Genomic DNA, 24822 nt, shown 5'->3' on the forward strand with positions numbered 1-24822 from the left:
GTGGATAAAGCGGCTAAGATTGAAGTGGCTCAGATGGACTTAGATTGGCAACATAAAGGTGAATTATTTTTGGCCCGGTGGGCCCATGACACTTCAGGCCATCAGGGCAGAGATGCAACATATAGATGGGCCCGTGATAGAGGGGTGGACTTAACAATGGACACTATTGCCCAGGTTATTCATGAGTGTGAAACATGTGCTGCAATTAAACAAGCCAAGCGGTTAAAGCCCATGTATACCTCAAGGGGATTTGATTTTAGGCGAAAACAGCTAGTGAACTCAATTGTATGCTGTTGCCTGCTGTGTAATGCTTTTATAGCCCATCAACTAGATGTCTCCAGGTTACCAGCAACTGGCCCTGACTTCCCTCCAGCCATCGTCCCAGCAGAGAATGAACTTTGAACATCATGGACCGAATGGACTCGGCAGCATTATAGGGATTGGTCCATGCACTAAGAAAATGATCTTTTCCTCTTGGTCTGTATGTATATGGATGTATATATATGGGAGAGCGATGGTGTATTGAAAATGTGGGATCTGAGCACGACGTTGTCGTGGTTTAAACCCAGTCAGGTAATTCGTTCGCTCACTTCCCCCCCTTTCTTGCCCTCCCCCTGCTCTCGGAGGGACGGAGAGGAGAATCAAAAGAATGCTACTCCCACGGGTTGAGATAAGAACAGTTTAGTAACTAAGGTATAACACAAATCACTACTGCTACCACCAATGATAATAATGATAAAGGAAATAACAAGGGAACAGAATACAACACCTCACCACCCGCTGACCGATAACTCGCCCCCCAAGCCCGACCAAGCTCCGACCGATACCTCCTCCAACCCTGCAGTCTCCCAGCCCTTCCGGCTAACTCCCAGTTACATCCTGGGCATGACGTGCTGTGGTATGGAATACCTCTTTGGTCAGTTTGGGTCAGGTGTCCTGTCTCTGCTTCCTCCCAGCTTCCCCTCCTCCCTGGCAGAGCATGAGGCTCACAAAGTCCTTGGCCAAACCAAAACATCTCTATCAGCTCTGTTCCCGAGCCGAAAGTCAAAACACTGCACTGCACCAGCTACCAAGGAGGAGAAACATGACTGCTACTGCTGAACCCAGGACATTATCCACCCCTTATTCCATACCATTCACGTCATGCTCAGATCCCACATTTTCAATATACCATCACTCTTATCTCGGTGCACTCTTATCTTAGTGCATGGACCAGTCCCTATAAAGCTGCTGAGTCCATCTGGTACATGTCAGGCTCCATCTCTTATACCAGTCAGAGCAGGAGAGAATGTGTGCAGTGTTCACACTCGTGAATAATCTGGGCAATAGTGTCCATTGCTAAGTCCACCCCTCGATCATGAGTCCATCTCTATGTTGCATCTCTGCTCTGATGGCCTGAAGTGCCATGGGCCCACCAGGCTCAAAATAATTCACTGTCCCCTTCAGCAGTTTCTGCAGCTTGTTGCTGGGGACTCCATACAGCTGCCTTCCATCTCCGACGCTTCCAAAGCACTGGAGGGGCCCAGTGGACTAGATACTTGCCCATACTGTCACACACACCCTGCCACTCATGACTGTCCAGCCTTGGGGAAAACCTCTTGGTCCCCCTATATTGTCGTCTAACCCCAGACAAGACCCAAACCTGACTCTGCTTAACTTTTGAGATCAGACAAAATGGTTGTGGGTAGAACACAGTCTGTGTGTGTGCCAACATGCTGATCCCCATCACAATCAGCAGGCAGGTCCCAAGGATACCCAAAGGCCATTCGAAACCTTCAGAACTCTCAAACGATGCTGCTGTACTTGTCACTGGGGCTGGTGTAGCCTCTGTGCTTGCCGGCTCTCCCACCGCCAGCTTCTCTTTTCCTGAGTCCAGCTCTTCCTCCTCTGCCTTGCTGGGAAACGCTGCGTGGTCTCCTGCGTCCTCCTGGGGCTCGGCAGGCGGCTTCCGGGAAACGCTCTCGGCCGTCGCGGGGCTGGGCTCCTCCGCGGGGCTGGGCTCCTCCGCGGGGCTGGGCTCCTCCGCGGGGCTCGGCTCGGCCGCGGGGCTCGGCTCCTCCGCGGGCCTCGGCTCCTCCGCGGGGCTCGGCTCGGCCGCGGGGCTCGGCTCCTCCGCGGGGCTCGGCTCTTCCGCGGGGCTCGGCTCCTCCGCCGCCTTATCCCGCTGCTCGGCAGCCGCTTCCTTCTGCTCCTCGACCGCCCCGGCCTCCTCCACCGGCAGCCGTCCCCTGGCGGCCTCCGGCCCCGCTCCCGCCGCCGCTTGGTCCCCGGGGCCGCTCTCCTGAGCCGCTTCGGCTGCCGCCGGCTCCCGGGGCCGCTCCCCCTCGGCTCCCCGCAGCCTCACGAAGATGGAGAGTAGGGCGAGGGCCAGGACGGTGAAGAGCAGCCGGACGGCCAGGTACAAGTCCACGGCCACGTCCGTCCCGCCCTGCTGCTGGAGCCCGCCCGTATTACAAGCCGTTGCCATAAAGCACAGTGAGACAAGAACCTTAGCCCAGGCCCCACACTTGATAAACACTAACACAGCAAATACCGGCTCTAAGTAAGTTACAACGGTCTGAAGCTGTGAGATCAACAAGAACAACTCTGAGAGCCAATAAATCAGCATTGTGACGAGTGACTATTAATCCAGTCAGATCTGTCGTTATCTCAACCCTTCGTGCCCCACGTTGGGCGCCAAAAAGAACTGTCGTGGTTTAAACCCAGTCAGGTAATTCGTTCGCTCACTTCCCCCCCTTTCTTGCCCTCCCCCTGCTCTCGGAGGGACGGAGAGGAGAATCAAAAGAATGCAACTCCCACGGGTTGAGCTAAGAACAGTTTAGTAACTAAGGTATAACACAAATCACTACTGCTACCACCAATGATAATAATGATAAAGGAAATAACAAGGGAACAGAATACAACACCTCACCACCCGCTGACCGATAACTCGCCCCCCAAGCCCGACCAAGCTCCGACCGATACCTCCTCCAACCCTGCAGTCTCCCAGCCCTTCCGGCTAACTCCCAGTTACATCCTGGGCATGACGTGCTGTGGTATGGAATACCTCTTTGGTCAGTTTGGGTCAGGTGTCCTGTCTCTGCTTCCTCCCAGCTTCCCCTCCTCCCTGGCAGAGCATGAGGCTCACAAAGTCCTTGGCCAAACCAAAACATCTCTATCAGCTCTGTTCCCGAGCCGAAAGTCAAAACACTGCACTGCACCAGCTACCGAGGAGGAGAAACATGACTGCTACTGCTGAACCCAGGACAGACGTGAATGGTATGGAATAAGGGGTGGATAATGTCCTGGGTTCAGCAGTAGCAGTCATGTTTTTTTTCCTTTGTGGTAGCTGGTGCAGTGCTGTGTTTTGACTTCCAGCCTGAGAACAGTGTTGGTGAAGTCGATGTTTTCAGTTGTTGCTAAGTGATGTTTACCCTGACCAAGGACTTTGTGAGGCTCATGCTCTGCCAGGGAGGAGGGGAAGCCGGGAGGAAGCAGAGACGGGGCGCCTGACCCGGGCTAGCCAGGAAGGTATTCCATACCACAGCACGTCATGGCCAGGGTGGGGAGTGACTGGGAGTTACCCGGAAGGACACGGGCTTCTTGGCCGGTGGTATCGTATTCTCTTCCCTTGTTATTTTCCCTTATCGTTGTTGTAGTTGATAGTAGCGGTGGTGATTTGTTGCTGGACTGTTCTTGTCTCAACCCGTGGGAGTTGCACTTTTTCGATCCTCCTCCCCGTTCCACCGGGAGCGGGCAAGGGGAGAACCCCGGTGGGGGGGGGGGGGGGGGGGGACACGGACCTCGATTGTTGTCAGCTCGGCACCACTCACTGGGAGTGAGTGAACAAGTTGCCTGACTGGGTTTAAACCACGACACAGCTACAGTCAATATCAATGGAAACAGCATGGAGCAACTACCCAGCAGGACTGGGTTTACTCTGCAAAATATTCAGTGGTACATTTAACCATAATTTCTTCAGGGTTTGGGTTTTTTTTTGACAGTTTCAGCTGAAAAGACAAAAGTATAATAATATTACTATATGAGTAAATTTACATGTGTCCTTCATCTGCATATAGCACCAGCATCACATTTCATACAGAGAAAATGGAGGTTAAGAGTGAACTTTTGGCCCAAATAAAGTCAGTGGGAGTTTTGCCATGGCCTTTAGAGGACCAGCTTGTTACCACAGGTATTCAGCCTGAGTCAGTATAACCCATTCTTATTTATGGACTTTATTTGTGAACACAATTTTTGCTTTAGTGGTTAGAGTGTGTTGAAAATACTGACCTTCTGAGCTAACGAAAGGCAAAAGCAGGAAAAAGAAAGAAGTGATTTGTGTGCACGATAAAAGTGGGGGTTTTTTGGTTGCTGGTTTTTTTTGTTTGTTTGTTTGTTTTTTTTCCAGAGCTGAAGAGCCACCTTTATTGTGCCGGTAGAGGGGGATCACAGTGGTCGCTCAGAGATGAAACACGGTTGGTGCCACTGAGGTGTCCAGGCCGCGCGTCAGGAGTTTGGGCCCGATCTTGCAAGTGGGAGTTGTCTCGCACCCACGTGGGGCTAGCGGGGATGGAGCTGCTGCCGCTTTCCAGTGCTGCAGAGTCAGAGGATGCTGCCGATGACCGATGCCTGCTGGTTCTGGGGCTCCTGGTCTCAGGTATTGGCGAGCCCTGGGACAGCCCCTCACTGCCTGGCTGTGGGTGCTCCTTTCACCACGTGGTGCTGGCGGTTGGCTTCTCTCTCGCTGTCTTCTGAGCCGCGTGTAGGCAGCTTGGGTGTGACAGTTCAACTGGGAGCACGCTGGGGAGCCGTGGCACGGCCCGATTGTTGCAGTGCCAGTGTGTGGTGCCAGGGAACTGTGGCATGGCTGTATTGCCTCCTGTCTGTCAGTGCTGCAGCTGCTGCTCCCTGATGACTCGACTGTCACTGCTGCAGAGCTGCTAGCACGTGCTGGGGAGCGCTGGCGTAGCCCCGACACAGCCCGTCTGCGTGTGCTCCTCTTTGCACGTGGTGCTGGCGTGTGGCTGCTCTAACGGTGTCTTTTGCGCCGCGTGTTGGGAGTTTGGACCCGGCGTTGCGAGCGGGAGCGGTCTCACACCTGCACGGGCCCCGTGGATCCTGAGGCGCTGTCTCTTTGACGTGTTCTGGAGCCACGGGATGACGCTGATGGCCGCTGTCTTGTTGTGCTGTGGCTGTGGCTCGCACGTTCGCGTGAGCCCTGGGACCGCCTGGGCGCAGCCAGTCTGCGGGGGCTCCTCCCAGCTCGAGCTGCTGGTGTGTGGCTGCCCTGGGAGCGTCTTCTGGGCCGTGCATAGGGAGCTTGGGCCCGACGCTGCAAGCGGGAGCGGTCTCGCACCCGCATGGGCCCACCGGCTCTGTTGCTCCTGCTTCCTTGCAGTGGTGCAGAGCCGTGGGATGCCGCCGATGGCTGCTGCCTGGTGGTGCTGCGGCTGCGGGTCTCACGTGGTGGGGAGCATTGGGACAGCCTTGGCACCGCCTGGCTGCTGGTATTGCTCGCAGCGCGTGTTGCTGGCGGTCGGCTTCTCTCCTGCAGTCTTCTAGGCCATGTGTAGGGTGCCTGGGTCTGACGGGTGCCCCGGGTTTGGTGTTGCCGTCGGTCAGGCCCAGGCTGGCTGGAGCAGCTGCAGCCCTCAGACACTGGGCAACTGGGGAATGGTGCCGATGGCATCTGTCTGCTGCTGCTGGGGCTGCTGGTCTCCTGTGTCTGAGGTTCAGGAGACTGGCCCGGTGCTGCTGGGCTGGCAGTGCTTTTAGGGATTGTCTTCCAGGACCGGGGCAGGGTCCTGAGCCGTGCCCCAGTCCGCCTGGAGCAGACAGGCTGTGCCAAGCTCACACCAGGCACCCTCTGCCGTGCCTTGCCTGACCCCTGGCCCCAGCCCAGGGCCACCCGGGTGCTTTGACACTTGGAGGTGCCCAGGCCAGCACAGCTCTCACACTGCCATCTGCCCTCATAGCTGTTTGTCAGGTTCGAGCAGCGTCTGTGAGTGCCCACAGCAGCGCAGGAGCGGCACAGGAACAGCTGCCAGGGCCCATTTTGCTCAGCCACCCGCCTGCCTCCTGGACAAAGGCACTCCCTGGCATCGCAGCTCGCGTGCCTCTGCTGCCGTTCTGTGGATGCATCGTTGTCTTCCCATGACGCTTTTCTTACGGGGAGTCGGATCCCCATGGAGAGCATTTCTGTTAGAAACAGTCTCCTGTTTTGGCACAGAGGGCACACCAAGGAAAAAGCGCCAGCATTCATAGCCTGTCCCTGGATGCAGGCCCTGTGGAACCAGGCGTGTTTGCATGCTGGGCACACCATGGTCCCATAGGTGGTTCTGCCTTCCACAGGGTCCTTGCAGATGAGGCAGTTGGCGTCCTCTGGAGCCGCCAGCTCTTGCTGCTGTGGGCGGTGCTCCCAGCAGAAGGAACTGTACGGCAGGAGGTAACGGGTGACGCATTCACCCTCCACGGCACAGGGGAGATGGAACCTGCGGTCGCAGCCCGTCTCCTGGCAGGTGATGGTGGCCCCCCTCTTGCCACACACAAAGCAGACCATCCGGGCTGCCAGCTTGGCTGTACGATCAACCTCTTCAGGAAAAAATTCCATCACTTCTTCCTGCTCGGTCCCTTGTGGACGAAGGTCACTGGCAAAAAGCAGGCAAAGGTGATGAGCATAGATCCCCTGATATCTCAGTTTTGGCCCGCACATGTCCGGATCTGCCTTTACACGGCAACACAGAATGCATTCTTGCTCCATCGCGTCGGGTGTCCTGCAGCTCCTTGCGGAGGTGTCAGACATCAAAGGTTGGCAGTGCTGGAGCTTCTTCTCCAAACGCTCCTCTGCTACCTCTGAGGGAGAAGAGAGACGCGCGTGAGTTTGCAGCACAGGCCCAGAGCCCTGCGGTGTGGAGCCCCCTCCTCCCTCGGCAGCCCCCCGAGAGTCCTGTCCCTGCCCTCTACTCCCCGCACCTCACCAGGTCGCAGTGATGCACTGTGCCCAGCGTTCTCTTTTTATAGGCCTGCCCCTGCCACCGGTCAGAGTGGCCTCTGTGACATCAGCACTGCTGGCCTGCGTGCACCCCAAACACGGGCACGGGCATCCTCGGCCACACACCACCCACTGTGACACGGGCTCTTGGCACCCAGGTCGCCGGGGCGGCTGCTCCACTTGCAAGCGCAGACTCAAGGGCCAGCTTAGGGGCATGGTTTCCTGGTGAACTTGGCGGTGTTTGCTTAACGGTTGGACTCGATGACCTTTATGGCCTTCTCCAGCCTAAATGATTCCTGTGACTCTCATTACCATTCCGCTATTATTTTATCACCATTTGCTTACGCTATGGTTAACATTTAAAAGATTTAAAAGCTTATCAAGGGGCGTTTCAGCTCTGTATTTGGCACTACTGGGGTCTGCATTAATGCGTGTAAGTTACCTGTAAAATGGGAGCAATGAGGTGGTCAAATTAATGCCTGAATGGGTGTGTGTTTTCTTGAGCGGTTACGTATGCTTTTTGCCCTTTTTTTTTTTAAATGACAAAATCTGTTTTAAGTGTAGGTTGTCTTTCATGAGCATTTGTAACTTTGCCAGGTACTTAGTAACCTGTCAGCGTGTCAGAAGTCACTGGCACTGGGGTGCATGATTGTGGGGGGTGAGCCGTGAGGGCCCGGCCGGCTGGGTGGGTGGGTGGGTGGGTGGGTGCAGGAGGTGGGTCAGCAGGAGGTGCTGCTGACATCTAGGGAAAGGACAATGCGCTGGGCGCAGTCCCTCATGCTGCCCCTTGAGAAAGGCAGGGGAGGAGGAAGCCAACCAAGGAGCCTGGAATCTCCCAGTCCAGATCTGAAGTGCGTACAGGGGCAACAGCTGCTACTCAAACTTTGGCTGATATGAACAGCACAGCTACCCCAGCGGCAAGTACAGCAGCTGCTCAAACTTCAACCGCAACAGACAGCGCGGTTACCCCAGCTCCAAGCACAGCAGCTGCACCAACCCCAGCGACAAGTACAGTCGCTACTCAAACTTTGGCCTCAATGAACAGAGCAGCTACGCCAGTGGCAAGTACAGCAGCTGCTCAAACTTCAACCGCAACAGACAGCGCGGTTACCCCAGCTCCATGCACAGCAGCTACACCACCCCTAGCAACAAGTACAGTTGCTACTCAACCACAGTGATAATCACTGCAGCCAAACCAGAGGACCAATTCGTACCAATATCGGTTGCCCCTGTACGCAAGAGAACAAGCAAAAAGGAGGCAAAAAGGGTGAAGCGAGATGAAGAAACAAGGAATTCACCACCCGCTCCAGAATCTGATCAGGAGTCATCATCACATGACGAAGAAGAAGAAGAAGAGGTAACTTCTCGACCTCGGACCTCAACCGAGCTGCGGAATATGCAAAAAGATTTTACCCGTCAACCAGGGGAGCACATCATCACCTGGTTACTCCGATGCTGGGACAATGGGGCCGATGGTCACGAACTAGAAGGTACAGAAGCCAAGCAGCTGGGATCACTTGCTAGAGAAGGCGGAATTGACAAAGCAATTGCAAGAGAGAAAAAGTCCCTCAGCCTTTGGAGGCGGCTCTTGGCAGCTGTGAAAGGAAGGTTTCCGTACAAGGACGATGTTACGAGTCGTTCGGCCAAGTGGACTACTATAGACAAAGGCATCCAGTCTCTGAGGGAATCGGCCATCGTAGAGATGATCTATCACATCAAGCTGAATGACGGGCATACACCTATAGATCCAGATGAAGTTGAATGTACACGACCCATGTGGCGAAAACTTACACGGAATGCACCGTCATCATATGCCCATTCATTGGCAACAGTAACCTGGAATGACATAGTACCACTAACAGTGGATGAAATGGTTCATAAACTCCGAGAGTTCGAAGACAATCTCACCCCTTCCATCATCTCAGCTGTGAAAAAACTGTCCCAGGACCTCGAACAATTGAGGGACGATCTATCTGATTTATCCAGCTCCTCACGTGTACCAACACACGTCTCAGCTATTAACAAAAGGCATCCTATTGTTCAAGAGAGGAGATACAGGAGGTATACGCCACGGGGTACCCTATGGTTTTACCTGCTGGATCACGGAGAAGACATGACAAAGTGGGATGGAAAACCTCCTTCAGCTTTGGAGGAACGGGTGAGTGAACTGAAGAGGGGAGCAAGGGCCAAGACTGATCGTCCCATGAGAGCTACGGCTTCAGTCTCTGGTGAGCAGTTTCTCAGATGGAATGGAAGAGCTGATTTTACTCCAGCTCCTGTGATAACGAAGAATAATCCCTTTCACCACGACTTAAGTGTCCAAGGCTGTGACGACCATTAGAGGGGCCCTGCCTCCAGCCAGGTGGAGGTAGGGGACAATCGGATTTACTGGACTGTGTGGATCAGATGGCCTGGCACATCAGTCCCACAGAAGTATAAGGCTCTAGTAGATACCGGTGCACAGCGTACCCTGATGCCATCAAGCTGTCAAGGGGTGGAACCCATCTATATTTCTGGAGTGACAGGAGGATCCCAAGAGTTGACTGTGCTGGAGGCTGAAATCAGCCTGACTGGGAGGGAATGGCAAAAGCACCCTATTGTGACTGGTCCAGAGGCTCCATGCATCCTCGGCATAGACTACCTCAAGAGAGGGTACTTCAAAGACCCAAAAGGGTACCGGTGGGCTTTTGGTATTGCTGCTTTGGAGACTGAGGAAATTGAGCAGCTGTCCACCTTGCCTGGTCTCTCACAAGATCCCTCTGCTGTGGGGTTGCTGAAAGTTGAAGAACAACAAGTGCCAATTGCGACCACAACAGTGCACCGGCGGCAATATCGCACCAACCGAGACTCCCTGATTCCCACCCATCAGCTGATTCGTGGACTGGAGAGTCAGGGGGTGATCAGCAGGACCCGCTCACCCTTTAATAGCCCCATATGGCCAGTGCGAAAGTCGAATGGAGACTAACAGTAGACTATCGTGGCCTGAATGAAGTCACACCACCATTGAGTGCTGCCGTACTGGACATGCTAGAACTTCAGTATGAACTAGAGTCAAAGGCAGCCAAGTGGTATGCCACGATTGATATTGCCAATGCATTTTTCTCAATTCCTTTGGCAGCAGAGTGCAGGCCACAGTTTGCTTTTACTTGGAGGGGTGTCCAGTTCACTTGGAACCGACTGCCCCAGGGGTGGAAACACAGCCCTACCATTTGCCACGGACTGATCCAGACTGCACTGGAACAGGGGCAAGCTCCAGAACACCTGCAATACATTGATGACATTATTGTGTGGGGCGATACAGCGGAAGAAGTCTTTGAGAAAGGGAGGAAAATAATCCAAATCCTGCTGAAAGCCGGTTTTGCCATAAAACGGAGTAAGGTCAAGGGACCTGCACAGGAGATTCAATTTTGGGGAATAAAATGGCAAGATGGACGTAGACAGATCCCCACAGATGTGATCAACAAGATAACAGCAATGTCTCCACCAACTAATAAGAAAGAAACGCAAGCTTTCTTGGGTGCAGTGGGGTTCTGGAGAATGCACATCCCGAATTACAGTTCGATTGTAAGCCCTCTCTATCATGTGACCCGGAAGAAGAATGATTTTAAATGGGGCCCTGAGCAGCAACAAGCCTTTGAGCAAATTAAACGCGAGATAGTTCATGCAGTAGCCCTTGGACCAGTCCGGACCGGACCAGATGTAAAAAATGTACTGTACACTGCAGCTGGGGAGAACGGTCCTACCTGGAGCCTCTGGCAGAAAGCTCCAGGGGAGACTCGAGGTCGACCCCTCGGCTTTTGGAGTCGGGGATATAAAGGATCTGAGGCCAGCTATACCCCAACTGAGAAAGAGATACTGGCAGCCTATGAAGGGGTTCGAGCTGCTTCGGAAGTGATTGGCACTGAAGCACAGCTCCTTCTAGCACCCCGGTTGCCCGTGCTGGGCTGGATGTTCAAAGGCAGGGTCTCCTCTACACATCATGCAACTGATGCTACATGGAGTAAATGGGCTGCACTAATTACACAACGAACTCAAATAGGAAATCTCAGTCATCCAGGCATTCTAGAAGTCATCATGGACTGGCCAGAGGGCAAAGATTTTGGAATGTCACCAAAGGAGGAGGTGGTGCGCGCTGAAGAGGCCCCACCATATAATAAACTGTCAGAAAGTGAAAAGCAGTATGCCTTGTTTACTGATGGCTCTTGCCGTATTGTGGGAAAGCATCGGAGATGGAAGGCAGCTGTATGGAGTCCTGGACGACAAGTTGCAGAAACTGCTGACGGAGAGGGTGAATCAAGTCAGTTTGCCGAGGTGAAAGCCATCCAGCTGGCCCTGCACATTGCTGAACGAGAAAAGTGGCCAGTACTTTATCTCTGTACTGAGTCATGGATGGTGGCAAATGCCCTGTGGGGGTGGTTGAAGCAATGGAAGCAGAGCAACTGGCAATGCAGAGGTAAACCCATCTGGGCTGCTGCACGGTGGAAAGATATCGCTGCCCAGGTGCAGAACCTGGTGGTGAAGGTACGTCATGTAGATGCCCATGTACCCAAGAGTCGGGCCACTGAGGAACACCAGAACAACCAACAAGTGGATAAAGCGGCTAAGATTGAAGTGGCTCAGATGGACTTAGATTGGCAACATAAAGGTGAATTATTTTTGGCCCGGTGGGCCCATGACACTTCAGGCCATCAGGGCAGAGATGCAACATATAGATGGGCCCGTGATCGAGGGGTGGACTTAACAATGGACACTATTGCCCAGGTTATTCATGAGTGTGAAACATGTGCTGCAATTAAACAAGCCAAGCGGTTAAAGCCTCTTTGGTATGGAGGACGATGGTTGAAGTATAAATATGGGGAGGCCTGGCAGATTGACTATATCACACTGCCACCAACCCGCCAAGGCAAGCGCCATGTGCTTACCATGGTGGAAGCAACCACCGGGTGGCTGGAAACATACGCTGTGCCCCATGCCACTGCCCGGAACACTATCCTGGGCCTTGAGAAACAGATTTTGTGGCGACACGGCACCCCAGAGAGAACTGAGTCAGACAATGGGACTCATTTCCGGAATAACCTTATAGATATTTGGGCCAAAGAGCATGGCATTGAGTGGGTGTATCACGTCCCCTACCATGCACCAGCCTCTGGGAAAATCGAACGGTACAATGGGCTGTTAAAAACTACACTGAGAGCAATGGGTGGCGGAACTTTCAAGCATTGGGATACACACTTACCAAAGGCCACCTGGTTGGTCAACACCAGAGGATCTGCCAACAGGGCTGGCCCAGCCCAGTCAGAACTTTTACATATTGTAGAGGGGGACAAAGTTCCCGTGGTGCATATGAAGAATTTGCTGGGGAAGACAGTCTGGGTAATTCCTGCTTCAGGTAAAGGCAAACCCACTCGTGGGATTGCTTTTGCTCTGGGACCTGGATATACTTGGTGGGTAATGCGGGAAGATGGGGAAGTCCCATGTATACCTCAAGGGGATTTGATTTTAGGGGAAAACAGCTAGTGAACTCAATTGTATGCTGTTGCCTGCTGTGTAATGCTTTTATAGCCCATCAACTAGATGTCTCCAGGTTACCAGCAACTGGCCCTGACTTCCCTCCAGCCATCGTCCCAACAGAGAATGAACTTTGAACATCATGGACCGAATGGACTCGGCAGCATTATAGGGATTGGTCCATGCACTAAGAAAATGATCTTTTCCTCTTGGTCTGTATGTATATGGATGTATATATATGGGAGAGCGATGGTGTATTGAAAATGTGGGATCTGAGCACGACGTTGTCGTGGTTTAAACCCAGTCAGGTAATTCGTTCGCTCACTTCCCCCCCTTTCTTGCCCTCCCCCTGCTCTCGGAGGGACGGAGAGGAGAATCAAAAGAATGCAACTCCCACGGGTTGAGATAAGAACAGTTTAGTAACTAAGGTATAACACAAATCACTACTGCTACCACCAATGATAATAATGATAAAGGAAATAACAAGGGAACTGAATACAACACCTCACCACCCGCTGACCGATAACTCGCCCCCCAAGCCCGACCAAGCTCCGACCGATACCTCCTCCAACCCTGCAGTCTCCCAGCCCTTCCGGCTAACTCCCAGTTACATCCTGGGCATGACGTGCTGTGGTATGGAATACCTCTTTGGTCAGTTTGGGTCAGGTGTCCTGTCTCTGCTTCCTCCCAGCTTCCCCTCCTCCCTGGCAGAGCATGAGGCTCACAAAGTCCTTGGCCAAACCAAGACATCTCTATCAGCTCTGTTCCCGAGCCGAAAGTCAAAACACTGCACTGCACCAGCTACCAAGGAGGAGAAACATGACTGCTACTGCTGAACCCAGGACATTATCCACCCCTTATTCCATACCATTCACGTCATGCTCAGATCCCACATTTTCAATATACCATCACTCTTATCTCGGTGCACTCTTATCTTAGTGCATGGACCAGTCCCTATAAAGCTGCTGAGTCCATCTGGTACATGTCAGGCTCCATCTCTTATACCAGTCAGAGCAGGAGAGAATGTGTGCAGTGTTCACACTCGTGAATAATCTGGGCAATAGTGTCCATTGCTAAGTCCACCCCTCGATCATGAGTCCATCTCTATGTTGCATCTCTGCTCTGATGGCCTGAAGTGCCATGGGCCCACCAGGCTCAAAATAATTCACTGTCCCCTTCAGCAGTTTCTGCAGCTTGTTGCTGGGGACTCCATACAGCTGCCTTCCATCTCCGACGCTTCCAAAGCACTGGAGGGGCCCAGTGGACTAGATACTTGCCCATACTGTCACACACACCCTGCCACTCATGACTGTCCAGCCTTGGGGAAAACCTCTTGGTCCCCCTATATTGTCGTCTAACCCCAGACAAGACCCAAACCTGACTCTGCTTAACTTTTGAGATCAGACAAAATGGTTGTGGGTAGAACACAGTCTGTGTGTGTGCCAACATGCTGATCCCCATCACAATCAGCAGGCAGGTCCCAAGGATACCCAAAGGCCATTCGAAACCTTCAGAACTCTCAAACGATGCTGCTGTACTTGTCACTGGGGCTGGTGTAGCCTCTGTGCTTGCCGGCTCTCCCACCGCCAGCTTCTCTTTTCCTGAGTCCAGCTCTTCCTCCTCTGCCTTGCTGGGAAACGCTGCGTGGTCTCCTGCGTCCTCCTGGGGCTCGGCAGGCGGCTTCCGGGAAACGCTCTCGGCCGTCGCGGGGCTGGGCTCCTCCGCGGGGCTGGGCTCCTCCGCGGGGCTGGGCTCCTCCGCGGGGCTCGGCTCGGCCGCGGGGCTCGGCTCCTCCGCGGGCCTCGGCTCCTCCGCGGGGCTCGGCTCGGCCGCGGGGCTCGGCTCCTCCGCGGGGCTCGGCTCTTCCGCGGGGCTCGGCTCCTCCGCCGCCTTATCCCGCTGCTCGGCAGCCGCTTCCTTCTGCTCCTCGACCGCCCCGGCCTCCTCCACCGGCAGCCGTCCCCTGGCGGCCTCCGGCCCCGCTCCCGCCGCCGCTTGGTCCCCGGGGCCGCTCTCCTGAGCCGCTTCGGCTGCCGCCGGCTCCCGGGGCCGCTCCCCCTCGGCTCCCCGCAGCCTCACGAAGATGGAGAGTAGGGCGAGGGCCAGGACGGTGAAGAGCAGCCGGACGGCCAGGTACAAGTCCACGGCCACGTCCGTCCCGCCCTGCTGCTGGAGCCCGCCCGTATTACAAGCCGTTGCCATAAAGCACAGTGAGACAAGAACCTTAGCCCAGGCCCCACACTTGATAAACACTAACACAGCAAATACCGGCTCTAAGTAAGTTACAACGGTCTGAAGCTGTGAGATCAACAAGAACAACTCTGAGAGCCAATAAATCAGCATTGTGACGAGTGACTATTAATCCAGTCAGATCTGTCGTTATCTCAACCCTTCGTGCCCCACGCTGGGCGCCAAAAAGAACTGTCGTGGTTTAAACCCAGTCAGGTAATTCGTTCGCTCACTTCCCCCCCTTTCTTGCCCTCCCCCTGCTCTCGGAGGGACGGAGAGGAGAATCAAAAGAATGCAACTCCCACGGGTTGAGATAAGAACAGTTTAGTAACTAAGGTATAACACAAATCACTACTGCTACCACCAATGATAATAATGATAAAGGAAATAACAAGGGAACAGAATACAACACCTCACCACCCGCTGACCGATAACTCGCCCCCCAAGCCCGACCAAGCTCCGACCGATACCTCCTCCAACCCTGCAGTCTCCCAGCCCTTCCGGCTAACTCCCAGTTACATCCTGGGCATGACGTGCTGTGGTATGGAATACCTCTTTGGTCAGTTTGGGTCAGGTGTCCTGTCTCTGCTTCCTCCCAGCTTCCCCTCCTCCCTGGCAGAGCATGAGGCTCACAAAGTCCTTGGCCAAAACAAAACATCTCTATCAGCTCTGTTCCTGAGCCGAAAGTCAAAACACTGCACTGCACCAGCTACCGAGGAGGAGAAACATGACTGCTACTGCTGAGCCCAGGACAGACGTGAATGGTATGGAATAAGGGGTGGATAATGTCCTGGGTTCAGCAGTAGCAGTCATGTTTTTTTTCCTTTGTGGTAGCTGGTGCAGTGCTGTGTTTTGACTTCCAGCCTGAGAACAGTGTTGGTGAAGTCGATGTTTTCAGTTGTTGCTAAGTGATGTTTACCCTGACCAAGGACTTTGTGAGGCTCATGCTCTGCCAGGGAGGAGGGGAAGCCGGGAGGAAGCAGAGACGGGGCGCCTGACCCGGGCTAGCCAGGAAGGTATTCCATACCACAGCACGTCATTGCCAGGGTGGGGAGTGACTGGGAGTTACCCGGAAGGACACGGGCTTCCGGGTGGAACTCGTTTTCTTGGCCGGTGGTATCGTATTCTCTTCCCTTGTTATTTTCCCTTATCGTTGTTGTAGTTGATAGTAGCGGTGGTGATTTGTTGCTGGACTGTTCTTGTCTCAACCCGTGGGAGTTGCACTTTTTCGATCCTCCTCCCCGTTCCACCGGGAGCGGGAAAGGGGAGAACCCCGGTGGGGGGGGGGGACGACACGGACCTCGATTGTTGTCAGCTCGGCACCACTCACTGGGAGTGAGTGAACAAGTTGCCTGACTGGGTTTAAACCACGACACAGCTACAGTCAGTATCAATGGAAACAGCATGGAGCAACTACCCAGCAGGACTGGGTTTACTCTGCAAAATATTCAGTGGTACATTTAACCATAATTTCTTCAGGGTTTGGTTTTTTTTTTGACAGTTTCAGCTGAAAAGACAAAAGTATAATAATATTACTATATGAGTAAATTTACATGTGTCCTTCATCTGCATATAGCACCAGCATCACATTTCATACAGAGAAAATGGAGGTTAAGAGTGAACTTTTGGCCCAAATAAAGTCAGTGGGAGTTTTGCCATGGCCTTTAGAGGACCAGCTTGTTACCACAGGTATTCAGCCTGAGTCAGTATAACCCATTCTTATTTATGGACTTTATTTGTGAACACAATTTTTGCTTTAGTGGTTAGAGTGTGTTGAAAATACTGACCTTCTGAGCTAACGAAAGGCAAAAGCAGGAAAAAAAAAGAAGTGATTTGTGTGCACGATAAAAGTGGGGTTTTTTTGGTTGCTGTTTTTTTCTGTTTGTTTGTTTGTTTTTTTTCCAGAGCTGAAGAGCCACCTTTATTGTGCCGGTAGAGGGGGATCACAGTGGTCGCTCAGAGATGAAACACGGTTGGTGCCACTGAGGTGTCCAGGCCGCGCGTCGGGAGTTTGGGCCCGATCTTGCAAGTGGGAGTTGTCTCGCACCCACGTGGGGCTAGCGGGGATGGAGCTGCTGCCGCTTTCCAGTGCTGCGGAGTCAGAGGATGCTGCCGATGGCCGATGCCTGCTGGTTCTGGGGCTCCTGGTCTCAGGTATTGGCGAGCCCTGGGACAGCCCCTCACTGCCTGGCTGTGGGTGCTCCTTTCACCACGTGGTGCTGGCAGTTGGCTTCTCTCTCGCTGTCTTCTGAGCCGCGTGTAGGCAGCTTGGGTGTGACAGTTCAACTGGGAGCACGCTGGGGAGCCGTGGCACGGCCCGATTGTTGCAGTGCCAGTGTGTGGTGCCAGGGAACTGTGGCATGGCTGTATTGCCTCCTGTCTGTCAGTGCTGCAGCTGCTGCTCCCTGATGACTCGACTGTCACTGCTGCAGAGCTGCTAGCACGTGCTGGGGAGCGCTGGCGTAGCCCCGACACAGCCCGTCTGCGTGTGCTCCTCTTTGCACGTGGTGCTGGCGTGTGGCTGCTCTAACGGTGTCTTTTGCGCCGCGTGTTGGGAGTTTGGACCCGGCGTTGCGAGCGGGAGCGGTCTCACACCTGCACGGGCCCCGTGGATCCTGAGGCGCTGTCTCTTTGACGTGTTCTGGAGCCACGGGATGACGCTGATGGCCGCTGTCTTGTTGTGCTGTGGCTGTGGCTCGCACGTTCGCGTGAGCCCTGGGACCGCCTGGGCGCAGCCAGTCTGCGGGGGCTCCTCCCAGCTCGAGCTGCTGGTGTGTGGCTGCCCTGGGAGCGTCTTCTGGGCCGTGCATAGGGAGCTTGGGCCCGACGCTGCAAGCGGGAGCGGTCTCGCACCCGCATGGGCCCACCGGCTCTGTTGCTCCTGCTTCCTTGCAGTGGTGCAGAGCCGTGGGATGCCGCCGATGGCTGCTGCCTGGTGGTGCTGAGGCTGCGGGTCTCACGTGGTGGGGAGCATTGGGACAGCCTTGGCACCGCCTGGCTGCTGGTATTGCTCGCAGCGCGTGTTGCTGGCGGTCGGCTTCTCTCCTGCAGTCTTCTAGGCCATGTGTAGGGTGCCTGGGTCTGACGGGTGCCCCGGGTTTGGTGTTGCCGTCGGTCAGGCCCAGGCTGGCTGGAGCAGCTGCAGCCCTCAGACACTGGGCAACTGGGGAATGGTGCCGATGGCATCTGTCTGCTGCTGCTGGGGCTGCTGGTCTCCTGTGTCTGAGGTTCAGGAGACTGGCCCGGTGCTGCTGGGCTGGCAGTGCTTTTAGGGATTGTCTTCCAGGACCGGGGCAGGGTCCTGAGCCGTGCCCCAGTCCTCCTGGAGCAGACAGGCTGTGCCAAGCTCACACCAGGCACCCTCTGCCGGGCCTTGCCTGACCCCTGGCCCCAGCCCAGGGCCACCCGGGTGCTTTGACACTTGGAGGTGCCCAGGCCAGCACAGCTCTCACACTGCCATCTGCCCTCATAGCTGTTTGTCAGGTTCGAGCAGCGTCTGTGAGTGCCCACAGCAGCGCAGGAGCGGCACAGGAACAGCTGCCAGGGCCCATTTTGCTCAGCCACCCGCCTGCCTCCTGGACAAAGGCACTCCCTGGCATCGCAGCTCGCGTGCCTCTGCTGCCGTTCTGTGGATGCATCGTTGTCTTCCCATGACGCTTTTCTTACGGGGAGTCGGATCCCCATGGAGAGCATTTCTGTTAGAAACAGTCTCCTGTTTTGGCACAGAGGGCACACCAAGGAAAAAGCGCCAGCATTCATAGCCTGTCCCTGGATGCAGGCCCTGTGGAACCAGGCGTGTTTGCATGCTGGGCACACCATGGTCCCATAGGTGGTTCTGCCTTCCACAGGGTCCTTGCAGATGAGGCAGTTGGCGTCCTCTGGAGCCGCCAGCTCTTGCTGCTGTGGGCGGTGCTCCCAGCAGAAGGAACTGTACGGCAGGAGGTAACGGGTGACGCATTCACCCTCCACGGCACAGGGGAGATGGAACCTGCGGTCGCAGCCCGTCTCCTGGCAGGTGATGGTGGCCCCCCTCTTGCCACACACAAAGCAGACCATCCGGGCTGCCAGCTTGGCTGTACGATCAACCTCTTCAGGAAGAAATTCCATCACTTCTTCCTGCTCGGTCCCTTGTGGACGAAGGTCACTGGCAAAAAGCAGGCAAAGGTGATGAGCATAGATCCCCTGATATCTCAGTTTTGGCCCGCACATGTCCGGATCTGCCTTTACACGGCAACACAGAATGCATTCGTGCTCCATCGCGTCGGGTGTCCTGCAGCTCCTTGCGGAGATGTCAGACATCAAAGGTTGGCAGTGCTGGAGCTTCTTCTCCAAACGCTCCTCTGCTACCTCTGAGGGAGAAGAGAGACGCGCGTGAGTTTGCAGCACAGGCCCAGAGCCCTGCGGTGTGGAGCCCCCTCCTCCCTCGGCAGCCCCCCGAGAGTCCTGTCCCTGCCCTCTACTCCCCGCACCTCACCAGGTCGCAGTGATGCACTGTGCCCAGCGTTCTCTTTTTATAGGCCTGCCCCTGCCACCGGTCAGAGTGGCCTCTGTGACATCAGCACTGCTGGCCTGCGTGCACCCCAAACACGGGCACGGGCATCCTCGGCCACACACCACCCACTGTGACACGGGCTCTTGGCACCCAGGTCGCCGGGGCGGCTGCTCCACCTGCAAGCGCAGACTCAAGGGCCAGCTTAGGGGCATGGTTTCCTGGTGAACTTGGCGGTGTTTGCTTAACGGTTGGACTCGATGACCTTTATGGCCTTCTCCAGCCTAAATGATTCCTGTGACTCTCATTACCATTCCGCTATTATTTTATCACCATTTGCTTACGCTATGGTTAACATTTAAAAGATTTAAAAGCTTATCAAGGGGCGTTTCAGCTCTGTATTTGGCACTACTGGGGTCTGCATTAATGCGTGTAAGTTACCTGTAAAATGGGAGCAATGAGGTGGTCAAATTAATGCCTGAATGGGTGTGTGTTTTCTTGAGCGGTTACGTATGCTTTTTGCCCTTTTTTTTTTTAAATGACAAAATCTGTTTTAAGTGTAGGTTGTCTTTCATGAGCATTTGTAACTTTGCCAGGTACTTAGTAACCTGTCAGCGTGTCAGAAGTCACTGGCACTGGGGTGCATGATTGTGGGGGGTGAGCCGTGAGGGCCCGGCCGGCTGGGTGGGTGGGTGGGTGGGTGGGTGCAGGAGGTGGGTCAGCAGGAGGTGCTGCTGACATCTAGGGAAAGGACAATGCGCTGGGCGCAGTCCCTCATGCTGCCCCTTGAGAAAGGCAGGGGAGGAGGAAGCCAACCAAGGAGCCTGGAATCTCCCAGTCCAGATCTGAAGTGCGTACAGGGGCAACAGCTGCTACTCAAACTTTGGCTGATATGAACAGCACAGATACCCCAGCGGCAAGTACAGCAGCTGCTCAAACTTCAACCGCAACAGACAGCGCGGTTACCCCAGCTCCAAGCACAGCAGCTGCACCAACCCCAGCGACAAGTACAGTCGCTACTCAAACTTTGGCCTCAATGAACAGAGCAGCTACGCCAGTGGCAAGTACAGCAGCTGCTCAAACTTCAACCGCAACAGACAGCGCGGTTACCCCAGCTCCATGCACAGCAGCTACACCACCCCTAGCAACAAGTACAGTTGCTACTCAGCCACAGTGATAATCACTGCAGCCAAACCAGAGGACCAATTCGTACCAATATCGGTTGCCCCTGTACGCAAGAGAACAAGCAAAAAGGAGGCAAAAAGGGTGAAGCGAGATGAAGAAACAAGGAATTCACCACCCGCTCCAGAATCTGATCAGGAGTCATCATCACATGACGAAGAAGAAGAAGAAGAGGTAACTTCTCGACCTCGGACCTCAACCGAGCTGCGGAATATGCAAAAAGATTTTACCCGTCAACCAGGGGAGCACATCATCACCTGGTTACTCCGATGCTGGGACAATGGGGCCGATGGTCACGAACTAGAAGGTACAGAAGCCAAGCAGCTGGGATCACTTGCTAGAGAAGGGGGAATTGACAAAGCAATTGCAAGAGAGAAAAAGTCCCTCAGCCTTTGGAGGCGGCTCTTGGCAGCTGTGAAAGGAAGGTTTCCGTACAAGGACGATGTTACGAGTCGTTCGGCCAAGTGGACTACTATAGACAAAGGCATCCAGTCTCTGAGGGAATCGGCCATCGTAGAGATGATCTATCACATCAAGCTGAATGACGGGCATACACCTATAGATCCAGATGAAGTTGAATGTACACGACCCATGTGGCGAAAACTTACACGGAATGCACCGTCATCATATGCCCATTCATTGGCAACAGTAACCTGGAATGACATAGTACCACTAACAGTGGATGAAATGGTTCATAAACTCCGAGAGTTCGAAGACAATCTCACCCCTTCCATCATCTCAGCTGTGAAAAAACTGTCCCAGGACCTCGAACAATTGAGGGACGATCTATCTGATTTATCCAGCTCCTCACGTGTACCAACACACGTCTCAGCTATTAACAAAAGGCATCCTATTGTTCAAGAGAGGAGATACAGGAGGTATACGCCACGGGGTACCCTATGGTTTTACCTGCTGGATCACGGAGAAGACATGACAAAGTGGGATGGAAAACCTCCTTCAGCTTTGGAGGAACGGGTGAGTGAACTGAAGAGGGGAGCAAGGGCCAAGACTGATCGTCCCATGAGAGCTACGGCTTCAGTCTCTGGTGAGCAGTTTCTCAGATGGAATGGAAGAGCTGATTTTACTCCAGCTCCTGTGATAACGAAGAATAATCCCTTTCACCACGACTTAAGTGTCCAAGGCTGTGACGACCATTAGAGGGGCCCTGCCTCCAGCCAGGTGGAGGTAGGGGACAATCGGATTTACTGGACTGTGTGGATCAGATGGCCTGGCACATCAGTCCCACAGAAGTATAAGGCTCTAGTAGATACCGGTGCACAGCGTACCCTGATGCCATCAAGCTGTCAAGGGGTGGAACCCATCTATATTTCTGGAGTGACAGGAGGATCCCAAGAGTTGACTGTGCTGGAGGCTGAAATCAGCCTGACTGGGAGGGAATGGCAAAAGCACCCTATTGTGACTGGTCCAGAGGCTCCATGCATCCTCGGCATAGACTACCTCAAGAGAGGGTACTTCAAAGACCCAAAAGGGTACCGGTGGGCTTTTGGTATTGCTGCTTTGGAGACTGAGGAAATTGAGCAGCTGTCCACCTTGCCTGGTCTCTCACAAGATCCCTCTGCTGTGGGGTTGCTGAAAGTTGAAGAACAACAAGTGCCAATTGCGACCACAACAGTGCACCGGCGGCAATATCGCACCAACCGAGACTCCCTGATTCCCACCCATCAGCTGATTCGTGGACTGGAGAGTCAGGGGGTGATCAGCAGGACCCGCTCACCCTTTAATAGCCCCATATGGCCAGTGCGAAAGTCGAATGGAGACTAACAGTAGACTATCGCGGCCTGAATGAAGTCACACCACCATTGAGTGCTGCCGTACCGGACATGCTAGAACTTCAGTATGAACTAGAGTCAAAGGCAGCCAAGTGGTATGCCACGATTGATATTGCCAATGCATTTTTCTCAATTCCTTTGGCAGCAGAGTGCAGGCCACAGTTTGCTTTTACTTGGAGGGGTGTCCAGTTCACTTGGAACCGACTGCCCCAGGGGTGGAAACAAAGCCCTACCATTTGCCACGGACTGATCCAGACTGCACTGGAACAGGGGCAAGCTCCAGAACACCTGCAATACATTGATGACATTATTGTGTGGGGCGATACAGCGGAAGAAGTCTTTGAGAAAGGGAGGAAAATAATCCAAATCCTGCTGAAAGCCGGTTTTGCCGTAAGACGGAGTAAGGTCAAGGGACCTGCACAGGAGATTCAATTTTGGGGAATAAAATGGCAAGATGGACGTAGACAGATCCCCACAGATGTGATCAACAAGATAACAGCAATGTCTCCACCAACTAATAAGAAAGAAACGCAAGCTTTCTTGGGTGCAGTGGGGTTCTGGAGAATGCACATCCTGAATTACAGTTCGATTGTAAGCCCTCTCTATCATGTGACCCGGAAGAAGAATGATTTTAAATGGGGCCCTGAGCAGCAACAAGCCTTTGAGCAAATTAAGCGTGAGATAGTTCATGCAGTAGCCCTTGGACCAGTCCGGACCGGACCAGATGTAAAAAATGTACTGTACACTGCAGCTGGGGAGAACGGTCCTACCTGGAGCCTCTGGCAGAAAGCTCCAGGGGAGACTCGAGGTCGACCCCTCGGCTTTTGGAGTCGGGGATATAAAGGATCTGAGGCCAGCTATACCCCAACTGAGAAAGAGATACTGGCAGCCTATGAAGGGGTTCGAGCTGCTTCGGAAGTGATTGGCACTGAAGCACAGCTCCTTCTAGCACCCCGGTTGCCCGTGCTGGGCTGGATGTTCAAAGGCAGGGTCTCCTCTACACATCATGCAACTGATGCTACATGGAGTAAATGGGCTGCACTAATTACACAACGAACTCAAATAGGAAATCTCAGTCATCCAGGCATTCTAGAAGTCATCATGGACTGGCCAGAGGGCAAAGATTTTGGAATGTCACCAAAGGAGGAGGTGGTGCGCGCTGAAGAGGCCCCACCATATAATAAACTGTCAGAAAGTGAAAAGCAGTATGCCTTGTTTACTGATGGCTCTTGCCGTATTGTGGGAAAGCATCGGAGATGGAAGGCAGCTGTATGGAGTCCTGGACGACAAGTTGCAGAAACTGCTGACGGAGAGGGTGAATCAAGTCAGTTTGCCGAGGTGAAAGCCATCCAGCTGGCCCTGCACATTGCTGAACGAGAAAAGTGGCCAGTACTTTATCTCTGTACTGACTCATGGATGGTGGCAAATGCCCTGTGGGGGTGGTTGAAGCAATGGAAGCAGAGCAACTGGCAACGCAGAGGTAAACCCATCTGGGCTGCTGCACAGTGGAAAGATATCGCTGCCCAGGTGCAGAACCTGGTGGTGAAGGTACGTCATGTAGATGCCCATGTACCCAAGAGTCGGGCCACTGAGGAACACCAGAACAACCAACAAGTGGATAAAGCGGCTAAGATTGAAGTGGCTCAGATGGACTTAGATTGGCAACATAAAGGTGAATTATTTTTGGCCCGGTGGGCCCATGACACTTCAGGCCATCAGGGCAGAGATGCAACATATAGATGGGCCCGTGATCGAGGGGTGGACTTAACAATGGACACTATTGCCCAGGTTATTCATGAGTGTGAAACATGTGCTGCAATTAAACAAGCCAAGCGGTTAAAGCCCATGTATACCTCAAGGGGATTTGATTTTAGGCGAAAACAGCTAGTGAACTCAATTGTATGCTGTTGCCTGCTGTGTAATGCTTTTATAGCCCATCAACTAGATGTCTCCAGGTTACCAGCAACTGGCCCTGACTTCCCTCCAGCCATCGTCCCAGCAGAGAATGAACTTTGAACATCATGGACCGAATGGACTCGGCAGCATTATAGGGATTGGTCCATGCACTAAGAAAATGATCTTTTCCTCTTGGTCTGTATGTATATGGATGTATATATATGGGAGAGCGATGGTGTATTGAAAATGTGGGATCTGAGCACGACGTTGTCGTGGTTTAAACCCAGTCAGGTAATTCGTTCGCTCACTTCCCCCCCTTTCTTGCCCTCCCCCTGCTCTCGGAGGGACGGAGAGGAGAATCAAAAGAATGCTACTCCCACGGGTTGAGATAAGAACAGTTTAGTAACTAAGGTATAACACAAATCACTACTGCTACCACCAATGATAATAATGATAAAGGAAATAACAAGGGAACAGAATACAACACCTCACCACCCGCTGACCGATAACTCGCCCCCCAAGCCCGACCAAGCTCCGACCGATACCTCCTCCAACCCTGCAGTCTCCCAGCCCTTCCGGCTAACTCCCAGTTACATCCTGGGCATGACGTGCTGTGGTATGGAATACCTCTTTGGTCAGTTTGGGTCAGGTGTCCTGTCTCTGCTTCCTCCCAGCTTCCCCTCCTCCCTGGCAGAGCATGAGGCTCACAAAGTCCTTGGCCAAACCAAAACATCTCTATCAGCTCTGTTCCCGAGCCG

The 24822-nt window shown here is 53.8% G+C and overlaps 2 protein-coding genes across 2 annotated transcripts; both read right to left on the minus strand.

The window, feature by feature from the left end:
• Window positions 1–5071: 5071 nt before the first annotated feature.
• Window positions 5072–6739, minus strand: LOC133270757 (histone-lysine N-methyltransferase 2D-like). Its single transcript, XM_061456236.1, has one exon. It carries the CDS (start codon window positions 6737–6739, stop codon window positions 5072–5074), a length of 1668 nt encoding a protein of 555 aa, XP_061312220.1.
• A 10557-nt stretch (window positions 6740–17296) lies between these two features.
• On the minus strand, window positions 17297–18964 carry LOC133270758 (histone-lysine N-methyltransferase 2D-like). The gene has a single exon (XM_061456237.1). The coding sequence runs from the start codon at window positions 18962–18964 to the stop codon at window positions 17297–17299; it is 1668 nt and encodes a 555-aa protein (XP_061312221.1).
• Between the last annotated feature and the right edge of the window lie 5858 nt (window positions 18965–24822).

This window comes from Pezoporus flaviventris, unplaced genomic scaffold (genome assembly GCF_033815535.1).
Source record: "Pezoporus flaviventris isolate CSIRO_AGI_PZ_B2104156 unplaced genomic scaffold, CSIRO_AGI_Pfla_v1 ptg000022l, whole genome shotgun sequence".
Lineage (NCBI taxonomy): Eukaryota > Metazoa > Chordata > Aves > Psittaciformes > Psittacidae > Pezoporus > Pezoporus flaviventris.